Source organism: Plecotus auritus (assembly GCF_963455305.1).
Source record: "Plecotus auritus genome assembly, chromosome: 15".
NCBI classification, from domain to species: Eukaryota; Metazoa; Chordata; class Mammalia; order Chiroptera; family Vespertilionidae; genus Plecotus; species Plecotus auritus.
The window spans coordinates 13,658,015-13,674,913 of record NC_137781.1 but is presented as its reverse complement, the minus strand read 5'-3'; the positions used below and the strand labels follow the sequence as shown (position 1 = coordinate 13,674,913).

The 16,899-nt window shown below is 46.5% G+C and overlaps 1 protein-coding gene across 6 annotated transcripts; it reads right to left on the bottom strand.

Annotated features, from left to right (window-relative positions):
- Positions 1-974: 974 nt before the first annotated feature.
- LOC308238935 (zinc finger protein 551-like) lies at positions 975-11,134 on the bottom strand. Of its 6 annotated transcripts, XR_013959661.1 has the most exons (5): positions 10,994-11,132; positions 9,839-9,960; positions 4,504-4,595; positions 4,271-4,394; positions 975-3,199 (listed from the first exon to the last, which is right to left on the bottom strand). XR_013959661.1 is itself a non-coding variant. In XM_080651425.1 (4 exons), the coding sequence occupies exons 2-4, from the start codon at positions 9,920-9,922 to the stop codon at positions 2,118-2,120; spliced, it is 1,290 nt and encodes a 429-aa protein (XP_080507551.1). In that variant the 5' UTR covers positions 9,923-9,960; positions 10,994-11,134; the 3' UTR covers positions 975-2,117. The 6 variants fall into 6 exon arrangements, 5 of the variants coding, with proteins under 5 accessions (XP_080507551.1, XP_080507554.1, XP_080507552.1 ...); XM_080651425.1 differs by lacking the exon at positions 4,504-4,595 and having other exon boundaries at positions 10,994-11,134; XM_080651428.1 differs by lacking the exons at positions 4,504-4,595; positions 10,994-11,132 and adding an exon at positions 10,440-10,478.
- Between the last annotated feature and the right edge of the window lie 5,765 nt (positions 11,135-16,899).

The window sequence follows — 16,899 nt, the reverse complement described above, 5'->3', positions numbered from 1 at the left end:
AAAGAAACAATAAAAGTAATGTTTAAAGTATTTTTTTAAAAGAATAAACTCTGTGTTTTGGGTGCTCAAAATTGTAAATCTATTTTTGCTCCACCGTGTATATTGGTGACAGATAAGTTTGTTTCACGTGTGATGGTTTCACAGCTTTATATGTACATCAAAGCTCACCAAATAGTACACATTAGAAAAGGGCAGTTTGTTGCATGTCCATTCTGCTATCCTGGGAGGAACCGCCTTGCCTCGGTGGCAGCAAATATTGGCAAGCAGTGTAGACTATTGCCACCAAAACCAACAGGAGTGCTGACTAGTTACAAAGGACACAAACTGGGATTGATTATAGGATTATCCTTCCTCTACCTTTGAGTTCTTGCCTGTTGAGCAACAACCTTGAGGTGAACACCCTATAGGGGCCAGGGGAATCCACATCACTTTTATATTATTTTGTCTGCCAGTGGCTTCAGCTACAGGAAATAGTTATGGAGGTCCCCGAATGTCCTAAATGATCACACAAGCCACAGGCCCTGGAATAATTTTGGATTTATGTCCAGAAGAAGCACTTTTCATCTCATGTAACTACCGTCTCTCCCATTTCCATGAAAACAGTGTTTCTGTCCCAATACTAATTTCACCTCAGAGTATTACAACAAATGACAACAGCCTATGGAATTTCATACATCATGTCACATGGCCTCTTTGGGGCATATATAGAGTAGTTCTCTAAACACTGCTGAAACTTATGTAATACACTAGAGTCCCGGTGCACGAAATTCGTGCATGGGTAGGGTCCCTAGCCCTTGCTGGTGATCAGGGCCGATTTGGGCCTTCAGACTGCTGGCCAGGGCCTTTCTTCTCCTAGCTGCCAGCAGGGGCCTTCTTTCCCCTGGCTGCCTTCCTCCATTCCACACCACCCCCTGGTGGTCAGTGCACATCATAGCGAGCGGTTGAACTCCCAGTCAGTTGAACTCCCGAGGGGATGATTTGCATATTAGCCTTTTATTATATAGGATACTGTGAAGAGAGATCATAATTCATATTGTCTGTACAAGCACAACAAAGGCCTCTTCTTCAGGATGACCACTGACCTCACCAATAATGGAGACACCAAACTTCAAATTAAAAACAAGAAGTCATGTACACTTCCATTTAAGGCCTTGCTCAGCAATACAAAATTAGCCAATATTGGACAAAGAGGAATTTTTTGCTATCATGCTATGCCTTCCAAAGCACAAGAGTTTGAGACCACACCATATCCATTTACCTCTCCATGCTGACAGATCACAACTTTCCTTTCCAATCATCCCAGGCAGTGAATAGAACCAATGAATTAAAGGTATAAAAGAAAAAAACACCTTTACAAAAACATAAAAGGAGCAGAGGACAGCAAGCATTTTGTGGGTTGGTGAATTAGAACCTGAAATAATTCTTCACAGGATAATGTGAGAGCCACAATGTCCCTGTCAGAGGCAGCACTTCTTAGCTGAGAACAGGTGCTCTGGAAGAACCCTGGGTCAGGTGCATTCCTTAGTCAGAAATAAAGAAATGACAATACTGCTAAGAGGTCATAATAATCATTTCCTCAAGCACAAGTGAGAACACAGAATATATTTCCCCTGAGCACGCAGGTGATGTTACCAATGCACATTCTTCAGGTGGTAGAGGTAAAATTGTTTCAGCCACAATTACTCTCAGTGACATCAATCAAGTAGTAGGTCTGGGCAGGTCTGGGCAGATCCTTCAAGCCTCACTTGTACCTGAAGCTTATGAGGAATCTAGTAGAGTGTATGTTTTGACAAAAGGAGTTTATATTTGGTAAATGGGTCCCTAAGTATCTCCTTCAGTGTTGCCATTCTGAGTGAGAAAGATAAAAAATGATCTGGACATTTAAGGCTTTTCTCAAGTGTGAACTCTCAGGTGTCTGACTAGACTCTGTTTGTGGCTAAAATATTTCCCACATACACTAGACTCAAAAGGTTTTCTACACTGTGAACTCTTTTGTGTTTAAGGAGGTGATTATTGTACCTAAAAGATTTCCCTCATCCACTACACTCATAATGTTTTTCTCAAGTGTGAACTCTGTGATGTTGAATGAGGTTAGAGCTTTGACCCAAGGACTTCCCTCAATCACTACACTGATACAGCTTTTCTCCAGTGTGAACTCTGTGGTGTTGACTGAGGTTAGAGCTTTGACTGAAGGACTTCCCACAATCACTGCACTCATATGGCTTTTCTCCAGTGTGAACTCTGTGGTGTTGACTGAGGTTAGTGCTTTGAGTGAAGAACTTCCCACAATCACTGCACTCATATGGCTTTTCTCCAGTGTGAACTCTGTGGTGTTTAATGAGGTTAGAGTTATGACTGAAGGACTTCCCACAGTCACTACATTTATACGGCTTTTCCCCAGTGTGAACTCTTTTGTGATTAAGGAGGTGACTATTGTACCTAAAAGATTTCCCACATTCATTACACTCATAAGGTTTTTCTCCGGTGTGAATTTTCTGATGTTCAATGAGATTATAGCTTTTGCTGAATGACTTACCACAATTACTACACTCATAGGACTTTTCTCCAGTGTGACCTCCCCTATGTTGGTTGATGTTAATGATACATCTAAACACTTTTCCACATTTGTTACACTCATATTTCACTTCACCAGAGCAGACATCCTGATATTGAACAAATTTATGTCTGTGGCTTGCAGCATTTACATGTTTGCTCCACTGGTGATGACTTTTTCCACTGAGAAACTTCTGTGAAATCTCACTGCCACTGTGAGGCTCCTCAGTGTTAAGAGACGCCTGGGGCTGCAACATCCCTGAGCTGGCTGGCCAGTCTTTCCCAGCTTCCCTAGTGGTTGAAGGCACCTCTGGTAAGTAGAAGGTGCACCTGGTCACAAAGGAGGCCCCGTCCATAGCTTCTTTCCAGGGCTTCTCTCCACTGGTATCCCTCTGTTGCTGGTGATGGTTTACATTAGAACAGAAGTCTCTCATACATATGTCACTGAAGAAGGCTTTCTGCTCAATGTATGCTGCTTGTGATTCAGTCAGATGCAGAATAACTTTTAAAACTGAGAAACACCGCTTACAGAGATGGGTCCTCTGGATTGGTGGAGCTGTCTTAGAAGCCATGAATTTTGACTCCACTTGTACAGATACACTCTCATCAGAACAGGCGTCCTTCTGTTCTGTTTTATGCCAACAACCTGAAAACCGAAAAACGGTCAGGAAATGAATGTTGACTGTGGTAACAGGGATAACTTCCATTGAAAAAGTGTGTTGCACATGTTACCTTGGCTTCATGCAACTGGCTGAAAATAAAAGATTTGCAAGAAGGATTTACAAGATGCTGCTATGAAGTTCTGGGCTACTGAAGATCAAAAACAATAAAGACCTCAAATGAAATATGATACAACATGGCAGGCACCACATGGAACACAAGAGCGATCATGCACTCATTCTTCTGCTAACAGCATTCAGCAGGGCTTCTCTGCTAGTGACATGTGCAAGCTGTACAGAATGTTGGTTACATGTTATTCCAAGTAAAATTCAATAAATGAATAGCTTGTGTTTGAGGTCTACTTAAGCATGAATGTGCACCTCATAACACATGTGCAGGTCAATGTTGGAGAACACTGCAGAGAAAGCCTTGCAGGGGGACAGGTGATGCAGAATGTTATCTTTCCCCCAGTTGCCACTCAACAGGGCCAGGCCTCCGCTGAGATCATCCTGCATGTTCACCCTGTAAAAAAACTAGGATTCTCCCTGCAGTTTCCACTGTAAAAGGACGTAAAACCAAAATATTCCGAGTATTAATGAAAGACAACAGAGGTGAGCAGCCAGCACTCACCCAGGGCAGCTCAGCAGGCAATGGTATTCAGGGAAGAGAATATCACAAACAATGGAAGGAGAGTCTCACAAGAACCGCCCATGGTTCATGTAAGTAAAGACCATGTGCAGAAGCCATGGATCTGGACACAGTCACCCTCCCAGGAAGAGGAAGTTAAGCTGGGTCCCATTAAACTGTCTGCAAGACTCAGGACTTCTACACACTTCCTGCATTCTCTGAGGCATTGGGTGTTAGGGGCGTTTGGTGGGTCCATTGCTCAGGGATCTCCACACAGCTCAGCACTTGCATCTACAGCACATATTACAAGACTGTGGGGAAAAAACTGGCAGAGCCCATGGTTTGGCTGTGGGAGAGAGAAAGTTACATCTGGAGAATAAAGGAAGAGAGGCCATCACCTCAGGACAGTAGGAGAATGTGAAAATCTTACCTACAGATGATACAAGTGCAAACACTTCCAGCATCACATCGCAGTATAGATGTCTCTGATCCTCATCAAGGAGCCCCCACTCCTCCTGAGAGAAGGCAATGGCCACGTCCTCAAAATTCATATCCTGTCATAACGGGACAGTTAAACACATGATCAGCATCTCTCCAATTATCTTATGTTTGTCATACTCCCCACCCTCCACATACATCCCTCCACATCTCTCCCTCCACTACCTTCATCAAAGGAGGAATCAGGCCTCTGTCCCATCAAAGTAATTCTCTCCTTATATTCCAACTGATGCTTTGTCTTCCCACAACAATAAAGGCTGAGGAGCAGATAGAAGATATCTGAGTTCTGGGCCTCACAAGTAGGCCACACTTCGTCTTGTCACTTGATGTCCCCAACGTAAGGTAGGGAGAGATGTTGACCATAAAGACTGAGTGATTTGCCATTGGTCTTATCAGGCATTCCCCTGGTAGTGCCCCTGATTGTCCCTCAAGACCCCGAAAGGCATGGCATCACACTTCACCCGTTGGAACTCAATCCCAGGATGCTGAGTCCATCACTCTGCACTACCTGTCACCTGGTTCTTTGAAACACACTCCTCTCACTCAGCCTCTTTCCCAGAGTCACAACTTCAAAGACAACACAAATACACTGTAATGAGGTTGGGTATTTTCCTAGTCACCTTCTTTTCCAAAATTCTAACTCACCGCTCTGTAATGTATTCCTCTCCTACCCCCTGCCTTCCCATATCTGTGGAGATTTTTAAGCCCAGGTGACACTGATGTATGCTATCATGTTCCTAATGATCACTGTATCAGCCCTCAACAACAACTGACAGGTGTGTACATACATAACACGTAAGCTCTGGACCAGGGGTCCTCAAACTACGGCCCGCGGGCCACATGTGGCCCGACGAGGACATTTATCCGGCCCGCCGGGTGCCGCTGCCTGTCCTGCTTAGCAGCCGACTCATCCCGGGCCCGCAGTGCGCATAGGAATTTGTTCGTGCGCATAGGAATTTGTTCATAGTTTTTTTTTTTTAACTATAGTCCGGCCCTCCAACAGTCTGAGGGACAGTGAACTGGCCCCCTGTTTAAAAAGTTTGAGGACCCCTGGAACCCATGGTCAGTGAGTCTCACAGATGACCACTCATGCCCCTAAGTAATTCCACCAAACTGACTGCAACTCCCCAGGCCATACCAATGGTCACCAAAAAATCATGGTAAGAGTTTAGAGAAGTAAATATGTACCAACCCCAGTTTCATCATCTTTGAAATACATCCAATTAAAAACAAACATAACAAAAACACAGAAAGGTGATCTAGAACTCCCCCCATAAATTTTCCACTACCTTTTTTAAGAAGTCTTCATATTGAACTGCTCAGCAGGCTTCTAGATGCTCATGAAATGCTCTCTGAAATAATCTAACGGATCAAAAATAAAAGCTTTTGTATCCCCAATAAACATTAATCTTATGACTCTCTCCATCTCAGTTGATGTTGATTCCATATCTCCAGCTGCTAATTTCATACCTTCACTTCATCGTTGGATATTACCTTCCTCTTTCCCAAACACAAAATTCGAGAGGCCAGGTGCCCACACCTAAAATACCGGCCCAGAATGCAACTGCGACTTCCACCTGCACAGCCACCAAGGGCAGGTCACCATCACACTCACGCAGCCCACACAGCAACTTGTTTCCTCATCTTCCCACCACCTCCCTCACAGGCACGCTGTTCATCACGCTGCCGACGCAGGGAATCTAATGAGACCTGGGTCAGATCACCTGACGCCATCGCTCCAGTTATTCCAATGATCCCATCACCTGGAGAACCAAATCCCAAGTTGTGACAAAGTTCCTCTAGACCTGACGCCTCTCCCATTGTTACTTCTCTCTCTTTTTTTTTTTTTTTAGAAAAATAAGAAAGGATACCTGCAGGTCCCTAAACCAGCTCAGTCTTTACTCCAAGCATTTGCCCATTTGGCACATTTACCTTCGAACCTCCTACATCTCATTCCACTGGTTGCCAATATCTGGGAGCACTTCATCCAATTCTAGACCTGGACTTAGGATCCTGGGCTTAGTGTTTGTTCAAGGTTCCCAGGCCCAAAGGCGGGAGAGTGGCAGGACGGTCCCAGGACCACACTATCTCAGACACCACAGGAGTGTGAGACCCTGAAATAAGCCGCACAAGTCAATATCCCTAAGCCAGTGGTCGGCAAACTCCTTAGTCAACAGAACCAAATATCAACAGTACAACGATTGAAATTTCTTTTGAGCGCCAAATTTTTTAAACTTAAACTATATAGGTAGGTACATTGTTATTACCTTACTTAGGGTACTCCTAAGCTGGCCTTTGCTAAAAACTCAAGGGGCCAAAGAGCCACATGTGGCTCGCGAGCCGCAGTTTGCCAACCAGGACCCTAAGCGATTCTACACTAGCAGGATTCTGTGGAAAGAGAAATGTCTGGCGAGAACTTGGCAACCACCGCCAGGATCCGTGGCCTCAGGTTGCTCAGTATGTTTGCCCAGCCCCAGGCCAGGTGACCTGGTGATGCCTGCGTTACCTCGGGGCCTCAGTCTTCAGTGCACATTCTTGCCTAGTTTGTTATCTTTCAAAGGACTTCTCCTTCCTGTCCCCAAGGGGGACAGGAAGTTTGTTCTTCCTCTGAGCAGTTGGGAGAAGTTCAGAACCCTGCTTCAGATGATGTCCCTCTTTTATTCTCCACCATCCACGATCCTAGGTTCCTGAGAATGAAACTAAAACTTCTCACTCAAACTTCGCTTTATTTTCTCTGTTGCCCTGAGGTACAAAACAGGCCCAGGATTCCGGAATCCTCCCAACTCAGCCACACCAACCAAAACCTCACAGGGTGGCACTGCAGCCTCTTTCACCCAGCACAACATGTATCACCCACAAGCGACTCAGTGTTCTGGATTCAGTGACCTGGGTTTCAAGACCTGACAGGCACCAGCACCCGAGGATGGAGGGTAAATGGAGTGAGGCTAGCAGAACTCTGCAAGCAAAACAGAGTCTGGGAGGAACGTAGGCCTCAATGCTGCCTGTTGCTGCTCAAGCCACAGATAAACCCCTGCACCAGGGGGGTGCTGCTTCCGATGCCCTGTCCTAGTTGGGACTCAGCACTGGAGCCTCTGACTGTGTTAACAGAACAAAGCGGTCAGAATGACCACCTTGAGAAAGAAGCTGAAAGACCCAAACCAATCAACACTGGCTCATAAACCTGTCCTGGGCTTTCATTGGCTAAACGCAGCCGTCATTGGGCACATTGTCCTTTGGGTAACTTACTTTTTCAGGCCCAATATATGGCATTAGGATCCTAGTCACTGATTGATCAATACAGACTTTGGCGTTGGGCGCTCCAGGGGCACTGGGAAATGACAACTTTAGGATTTGGGGGCTGGTGGCAGGTTTCTGGGAAGTGTCTGCAACGGATCTTTTGTTTTGAGATACTGCTTCAGATGCCATGAAGCTCTGAATTCTCCCAGATGTGAAAAGCATTATTTTAATTACTCCCGAAGACCACCAATCTAAATGGATATGTTGTTTAATTTTTTATTTGATTTTTAGGGAGAGGGGAAAGGAAAGGTAAAGAGATAAACACCAATTGTGGCCTCCCGCATGGAACCAAATTTGTAGCCTTTCCCTGCCTGGGATTACGCTCAACCAACAGACCCACTCCAGCCATCAGTTTTTTTTTATTTTTAACCAAAAAAAAAAAAAAAAAAAAAAAAAATCATATTATTAAGAGGAAAAGCAGGCTATGAGGAAATATACATAATCCTATCCTATTTGTTTAAAAACAAAATTTGAAAGGTTACACAGTCGAACAAGATGGCATTTCCTACATTGTCTGCATGTTTGTAGTCGGTACATTGTGAAGCTACGGAGCTAAGATTTACTGAATGTTTACTACATGTGCAGTCCCTGGATTCAATGCTTCACATGATTATTACTTCAATGTAAATTGCCTCATTATAGAGTTAATAAAAGTCAGGACTGGAGGTCAAACCCGTGTGTCTCTAACAACAGAGCTCTGGCTTCTAATGGTAGGCTCTGCTGCCTCCTAGAGAGTAGAGTTGGCAATGCATAACCATTAGGACTGGGTAGATGTTATTATAGGTAACAAACAGCCCCAAAGATTTAGTGGCTTATATTAAAGAAAGTATCTTGTTCATGCTACATATCCTCCCTGGTTCTGCTGGGACTGGTATAAAAAGGAAGCCACCATGTGGATACCTCCTAGGAGGTATAGCAGAGATGGACGGAGATGGTGGGCAGACTCAGTGGTTCCAGACTCTTCTGTTAGTGGTGACAAGATTCACTCCATCACCTTTCATTGGTCAAAGCACATCACAGGGCTGCAGCCAACTTCAAGGGATCAGGAGGAGAACCTGGCATTCTTGATGGGCCCCATTAAGGCCACCACAGGGTCCCAGCCTCCTTTGGGGCTGTGCAGTGGCAAAGGAGAGGAGTAGGGGTTGTAGAAAATGATAATGTTAGTCAGTCAGGATGGTTCATTTTCTCCTCACCCAGGTGAACTTTGTCCCCGAGCTGCCCCAAACTGTCATTGTCAGTTTCAAAGTGAACCTCAGAAGAAGGTGGCAGGTATCATCGGCAGAAAACTAAGAGCCCACTTCTGAGTGTGACCCTGGGTAAATACCCGACTGCCTCAGTTCCCCCACGGTGGAGGAGGTGAAGACCCACAGGTAAACAGTGTCTATTGGGAAGGATGCGAGCCTGCAAGCATCCCAGCATCCACGTTCTTTTACATTAACACCAGTCTCTACCCTGCTTCCAAGTCTCTTCATCATTTGCATTGCTCAGGTGGGGCTAATTGTAAAATTCTGACATGATCAGCAACGGTGACCCTGTGGTTTCCATTCAATCTGTGCATGAACCTGTGCTAAATGCTGTCCCTCTATATTTCCCCCCATTCCCCATGGAAAGAACGGCGCCTAACTCTCTTTCCTGGTTCCTGTGCTCCTGTGTAGCCATGCATACCCCGTTGACCAGGACCCAGAAGTAATGCTCCCAGGTGTCCTCAAACTATGGCCTGCGGGCCACATGCGGCCCGCCGAGGACATTTATCCGGCCCGCCGGGTGCCGCTGCCTGTCCTGCTTAGCAGCCGACGCGTCCCGGGTCCGCAGTGCGCATAGGAATTTGTTCATAGTGTTTTTTTTAAACTATAGTCCGGCCCTCCAACGGTCTGAGGGACAGTGAACTGGCCCCCTGTTTAAAAAGTTTGAGGACCCCTGTCAGCCCCAGGCTCCTTCCTCTATTAGGTGTCAGCCTAGCTTACACATGGGCAACTGACTGACCTGCTCTTCAGGGGCCAGGAGTATCACCTGACTCCTCCAGCCCCTACACATGGGAGGAGTGTGGTGGAGGGGGACTTAGGGGCGCAGGAGTCTTCCCCCTCAGTTGTCACATATGCATACATTCATTCATTCATTCCTTTCCAGGGATCCAGGATCCTTCCGTTTTTCCACAAAGGCACAGAGTCCTCCACAAACACCCCCGCTACACACACTCTGTTACCTCTTGTCTGTCATCAGAGTCCTCCAAAATGCTCCACCTTCCCACAGCCTGGGATTCTATAACCTGACTCTTCGCTTCATCCATCCCTGGAGTCTGAGATGAATCCCTGGGTCACCAGACACCTGGAAGAGCAGAGGCATTAAGGGCTCGGCCTGCGGAGGAGGAAGAACACATTGTCCTCTCCATACCCCTGAGGAGATTGCCTGTGCATTTGCAGTTTCCAGGGTGCACAGACACGCAAACTCACAGGGAAATACACAGACACCACACACACAGAAACGCACAAGTACAGAATGCCCCAGACACAGCCGGGCACTAAGGTGCTGGGGTAACGGCCAGGCTCACAGTGGCCCACTCTATAGACAGGGGGACACACACACACACACACACACACACCAGGACAGACATACACAGACACAGAATGCAGACACAAAGAGGAAACACACACAGATACAATCAGGAACACCCAAAGGGGCAGCAAATTCACACACACAACCAACACTCACCCATGCAAAGCAGACCCTCCCGCACCTGCTGAGTCATAGCGATGCACTGCCTTGAAGGAGATTAAGAATTAAGGTGTTGCTCACTCGCTCCTCACCATGGTTGCAACACAAAGCTGCAAGCCCTGGAGGCCGCTTCCTCCCTGAGGATCAGCTCAGGCGGCCCCAGAAGGCGCAGGAGGAGGCGGAGGCGGAGAAGAGGAGGGGAATCGCTGCGTACCCAACACTCTCATGGCTCTCAGCCCTCGGACGCCCGCAGCCCCAAGTCTGACCTGGGCAGCCACCCCTGCCCCGCCCCGCCCCGCCCCGCCCGAACCTGGAACCAAGTTGACCAGAGTGACGGGCCGGAGGGCTGCAGCCCGGGCCGGACGCAGCCCGGGGAGGCGGCGGGGCCCAAGGGGAAGCAGCAGCAATCGGGAGGGACGGCCCAGCCCAATAGACGATCCGGAGCGGCTGGGGCAGCGGCCGAGGCGATCGGGCCTCCCCGCGGCGCCCCGGTGTCTGAGGACTGGGGGCGCGGGCGATCCGAGCGTTTCCCGGAGACCCCCAGGCGGTGGCGCGAGCCCCTGAGAGGAGGGGGCGACCCTCCGCGCAGGCGGGGAGAAGAGGCCCCGCCTGCCGCAGCCCTCCCCCTCCGCACGGTCGCCCGTACCTCCCTGAAAATAGCTGAGGCCCGCGGGGGCCGAGGAGCCGCCACTGTCCCCCAGTGGAGCCGCCAGGTCTCCCGCGCGGCCGTCCCGCGCTCCGGGCCCAGGGCCCCGCCGCCGCCGCCGCGCTTTGGCTAAGCCGCGGGGGGGCGGGCGGAGCGCGCAGGGCGGAGGCAGGGGCTGCGCTGGGCCGGGAGGAGGCCCACGGGTGCGGGTGCGGAGCGGCGCCGGCCCGGCCCGGCCCGAGGGGAGCGAGGGCTTCCTAGGCGGGTAACAGCGTCCGCCAAGCGGTGATGAAGGACCCCGCCGGGAGGCCCTCCGGCGGCCGGCTGGGGAATGACGCAGATTGCCCAGCGTTGGGAGGTGACTGCAGCGTGTGTCTCGCTGCCAACCCTCCTAAGACAATAAGCCCTTCCGGTCCTTGGGACCATCAGACACGTAGGACCTAATTCTTGAAAGTGTAGCTGCTCTTAAGTGTTGGGGGATGCCATCTGTTCAAATCCAGTGCTCTTCTCTGACGTTGATTACTATTGCTCGGTGTGGGGGAGAACAGAGTAAACAGAACCTTCCATCGGCTGCCTGTCGCGTTTTGATTTTTCATTCTTTTTTTAAAAATATTTTATTTTTTTTATTATTTTTTAAATATATTTTATTGATATTTTACAGAGAGAAAGGCAGAGGGATAGAGAGCTAGAAACATCGATGAGAGAGAAACATCGATCAGCTGCCTCCTGCACACCCCCCACTGGGGATGTACCCGCAACCAAGGTACATGCCCTTGACCAGAATCGAACCTGGGACCCTTCAGTCCGCAGGCCGACACTCTCCACTGAGCCAAACCGGTTAGGGCTGATTTTTCATTCTTGACGGAGCCATCCCATCTGGGGAAATCATACATTGCATGTATTTATCACATGTGTCGTGTGCCTTCCTTATCCACCATTCGTTTTAAAATTGGCCACCGAATCAGTCATCTGCGTGTGAAAATGCCCGTTCCCAGTTAGTGTGGTGGAAAGCACATTGCAATGGAAGAATCCCATTTTGAAGTGCCAGTGAAAGCACACATGCTGGGAATACTAGCACCCAGCAAGACGAGAGGGGCCAGAAATGATGTCAGAGGCCTTTGGTGGAAATCAGAGATTGGGCGGGGGGGGGGGGGGGGGGGGCGGGTTGCCTTTTGTTGGTTAGTTAGAATAGCAATGATTGGAAACCTCCTGGGGGCTGGGGGGGAGGTATTTCACCAAACAGGACTGTGAGAGACAGAACCTGCACTGTGACAGCACGTGGATTGTGCCAAGTCAGTGAACTGTTAAACCTTCCTGTTCCGGTGCCAGTTGCGTAGAATAAAAACCCGGCACAGACCTTGGCCTGAGTCAGAAGTGGGCCAGGGACTGCGGGCACCACAGGATGAAAGCTTCATTGACAGCTGAAAAATGCACATTCCCCCCACCCAACCTTCGTGGACAAAAGTAAACAGGAAAAGCTCCCAAATGTTTCCTACATCTTTAAGTGTCAGCCCATTAACGTTGATGTTCAGCTGGTTATTACTAATGCAAACCCACACACTTACCTATTACTGTTTTAAAGAGAAAGTAGGTTTGAATGTGAATGTTTTCCATCCTCCCCTGTCTTGTCAAAAATAAAAAAGATCTTCTGAACGTTTGAAATGGACTCAAGTCAAAGTTAAAAAAAATGTTTTGGTTGAAGGTGCTTTTTCAATGGAGTGCCTTGTTAAATGCCAGGGCTGTGAGTTTTCCTGGACTATCTTTTTCATGAACGCGTGAGAGTTAGAATTTTGTAATGTAATAAAAGCACACGTTAAATAGGCCTGATATCACGAACAGAAGGATATGAGCTAGGAAAGTTTTGCTGTCATGCTTCCTTCTGTTTCTCAGGATAGACTTGGTAAAGGATTTTGTAGGTGAAAGGAAAGGGCATTAAAAGAAAAGAATACAGGAAAATATAGAAATAATTTTTGTTAAATTTGGTTTCCTCCTTTTTTTTTTTTTTTTTTTTTTAAATCTCAGCAATTCGGTTTCTCTCCAAAACTCTGTGAAGACATAGTTTTGTTCTTAGGTCAATCAATTGCCCAGAAGTCATGGTGATGTTGCTAGTGTCACCTAAGTAGTTAGCTAGAAGAGAATCTGGGCGTGGGGAGAACCGCAGTGTAAACATGGGGCTGTGACAATTAGAGAGCTTTTCAGGCCCACCTGGAAAATAGGAACACATTTTATTTAGGCATGTCATTAGAGAGGAGGAATGGTAAGGAGGAAAAAAAATTGTCACCTGACCTTTCAGCGACATGAACTATTTCATGAACCTTTCAGTCACTGTCACTATTTCACTTGATATTCTGAGGGGAGGAAAAAAGTCGTCTTTAATCCCATATTATGTGTCTGGAAACCTGGCTAAGTTCTAGTCAATGGGGCGCTGTGTTCTGAATAACAAACCTTTTTGAACATAATGAAATCTAAACGTTCTGTTGATACTTTTCAGTTCACCTCTGTTGAAAAACAGGACTCTTAGTAATTGCTTTATTAAACTATTTGGGTTTATGTCTTTAATCACCAAAGCAATTTAGTGAAGTAAAAGATGTAAATAAATTACAACCAGCTTTATTCCCCCAAGGCTTTACACAATAAAATGATTTTTCTAAACCATTAAAAAAAAAAAAAAGGATTAAGGTGTTGCCCTGACCAGCTAGCTTAAATGATAGTGGGTTCAATTCCTGGTAAGAAAGAGCACATACCTAGGTTGCTGATTTAAACCCTGATCAGGGCATGTACCAGAAGCAACCAATCAATGTTTACTCCCACATGGAAGTTTCTTTCTTTCTCTCTCTCTTCCTCTTTCTCTAAAATAAAAAATAAATCTTCTGCCCTTGCCAGTTTGGCTCATGGATAGAGCGTCGGCCTGTGGACTGAAGGGCCCAAGATTCTATTCCGGCCAAGGGCACATGCCCAGGTTGCAAGCTCCATCCCCAGTAGGGGGTGTGCAGGAAGTAGCCAATCAATAATTCTCTCTCATCACTGGTGTTTCTACCTCTCCCTCTCCCTTCCTCTCTGAAATCAATAAAAAATATATATATTCTTTTGTGGATTAAAAAAGAAAAACAAAGAGTTGAGGTTTTGAGTTTTCAAGAATAAATGGTTAAATCGATAGCCACCCCCCTAGAACAGTTACCAGAATCACCTGAACTCAGTGGAAGCCTGTGTTCTTTCACATAAGAGGCTAATAGAATCCATATCATGGATCTCAGAAAAATCCCACACAATCGGTGTTATAGACACGATCCCCTCCTTGCTTTTGTTTAAGCACAGAAACTCCATAGTTTCTGAATAAAATCATCTCTTTATTTTTTATCTTTAGGTTAGTCTTTAATTGATAAAAATTAACTTACCCATTGGAGAAGGTAATTCTGAGGGATTCCAACAAGACTTTAAACACTAGAGTAGAGCCCATGGTGAACTAGAAACTGTGCTTTCCCTAAAAAAAAACACAATAATTGGTTGCCTCCCACACATGCCCCCACCTGGGCTTGTGATTGAACCACAACTGAGGTATGTGTACTTGACCGGGAATGGAACTTGAGACCCTTGTGTCCTTGGCTTGAAGCTCTAACCCAGGGGTGGGCAAACTTTTTGACTCGAGGGCCACAATGGGTTCTTAAACTGGACCGGAGGGCCAGAACAAAAGCATGGATGGAGTGTTTGTGTGAACTAATATAAATTCAAAGTAAAGGAGCGGAGGGGAGAGCAAGAGAACCGGATAGAACAGCCGGATCTAGCCCGCGGGCCGTAGTTTGCCCACAGCTGCCACTGAGTGAAAATTGGTCAGGGCTTACAGTTCTTAAAGCAGAGAATCCCCTGGAGACCTCTTGGAGGCTGGTGTTGGGATTCTAAAGATGCTTTCTTGAGACAGATGTATTATAAATGTCCAAGGCTCCTCATTATCTCAAATATTATATAATACTAGAGGCCCTACAGTGCAACAGTTTGAGAAGTAAAACATGTCTATATAGAGAACTAAACATAAATATTCCCAGCAGATCCTATGTAATAAAAGAGAAACATGCAAATTGACCATACTTCCGCTATGCCCACCAGCCACGCCCACCAGCCAATCAGGAGTGAATATGCAAATTAACCCAACCAAGATGGCGGTTAATTTGCAGACAGTGTAGAAGAAAGCCAAGGGCAGCAGAAGGGAGCGAAGCTGCAGAGAAGCAAGTGGGGTGGCGGAGAAGGGAGGGAAGCAGGCGGAGCGGCAGAGACGGCCCCAGGAAGCCCTATTCTTGCAGGAATAGGCCTGAGGAAGCCCTATTCTTGCAGGAATCTTCCTGCAACGGGCCTCTAGTTTATTTATAATACGCCAAACCTGGACATAATCCAAATCATAGACAGATCAATAGATAAACTAGCTATAAAATACTACTCAGAAATAAAAATCATTAAGGATTCACATAAGCCATACTGTTGAATCTCAAAATAACTGTAGTACAGAGGAAACCAGTACTTGTGAAAGAGTAAACATCAAATAGTGCCTATAAAATTATGAACAATATAAACTATACCATTGTAAAGCAAGGAAAATCAATGACTGCCTGGAGGGCCAAGAAAGGCAGAGGGACATTATAAAAAGGCTGGAGGAAATACAGGATGTGGCAAAAGTAGGCTTAAAGTCGTTGGTATGGAAAATAATAATTAATAGATGATGATACAAGGATAAACTCTTCCTCAGCCAGTGTCCTTGGTTGGGTGTCATCCCATTCACTGAAAGGTCTCTGGTTTGATTCCAGATCAGTGCACATCCCCAAATGGGTCCCAGTAGGGGGCAGGCAGAAGGCAGCAGATCTGTGTTTACCTTTCCCTTCCCCTTCCTTCCTCTCCCCCCATCCCAAAAAATTAGTAAAAGTCTTTACTAAAATGTTTTTGAAAAAGAATCTCTGTATTTTCAGTACTTACAACTGTAAGCCTATTGTAGCCCCATTGTGTGTGCAAGTTTCAGGTGAGTTTCACATGTAACAGTTTCACAGCTTTATCTCTAGGTCAAGGCTCACCAAGTAATACACATTAGAAACGTGCACTTTCTTGCATGTCAGTGCTCATTTCCTGGGAGAAACAGCCTATCCTCAATGGCAGCAAATATTGGCAAGCAGTGAAGACTGTTGCCATTGGAATCAACAGGAATGCTGAGATATCCTCGAACTGATTATAGGATTATCCTTTCTCTAACTTTTAGTTCTTGTCTGTTGAGCAACAGCCTTGGCGTGAACACCCCAGAGGGGTCAGGGGAGTCTACAGCCCCTTTGTATTATTTTGTCGGCCAGTGGCTTCTGCTACAGGAAATAGGTATGGAGGTCCTAAGAATGTCCTAAATGATCATACAAGCCACAGGCGCTGGAATAATTTTGGATTTACATCCATAAGAGACACTTTTCATCTCATTTAACTGCAGTCCCTCCCATGACTATAAAAACAGTATTTCTGTCCCAATACTAATTCCACCTCAGAGTTTAACAACAAATGACAACAACCTATGAAATTTCATACATCATGGCACATGGACTCTTTGGAGCACATATATAGTAGTTCTCTAAACATTGCTGAAACTTATATAATACATACTATGAACAGAGATAATAATATATCCTATCTAATAAAAGAGTAATATGCAAATTGACCATCACTCCAAAACAAGATGGCCACTCCCATGTGGACACAAGATGGCTGCCCCTATGTGGACACAAGATGGCCACCACAAGATGGCCTGCAGGGGAGGGCAGTTGTGGGTGATTAGGCCAGCAGGGGAGGGCATTTGGGAGGGACCAGGCCTGCAAGGGAGGGAAGTTGGGGGTGACCAGGCCTGCAGGGGAGGGCAGTTAGGGGAAACCAGGCCTGCAGGGGAGGGC

Excerpts from the sequence above, each read along its gene's own strand:
- LOC308238935 (XM_080651425.1), bottom strand. The coding sequence starts at position 9,922 with ATGGATGAAGCGAAGAGTCAGGTTATAGAATCCCAGGCTGTGGGAAGG. Across the intron at positions 4,395-9,838 it reads ACTCTGATGACAGACAAGAG|GATATGAATTTTGAGGACGT; the intron begins GTAACAGAGTGT and ends CCGTTATGACAG. Across the intron at positions 3,200-4,270 it reads TGCACTTGTATCATCTGTAG|GTTGTTGGCATAAAACAGAA; the intron begins GTAAGATTTTCA and ends TTCGGTTTTCAG.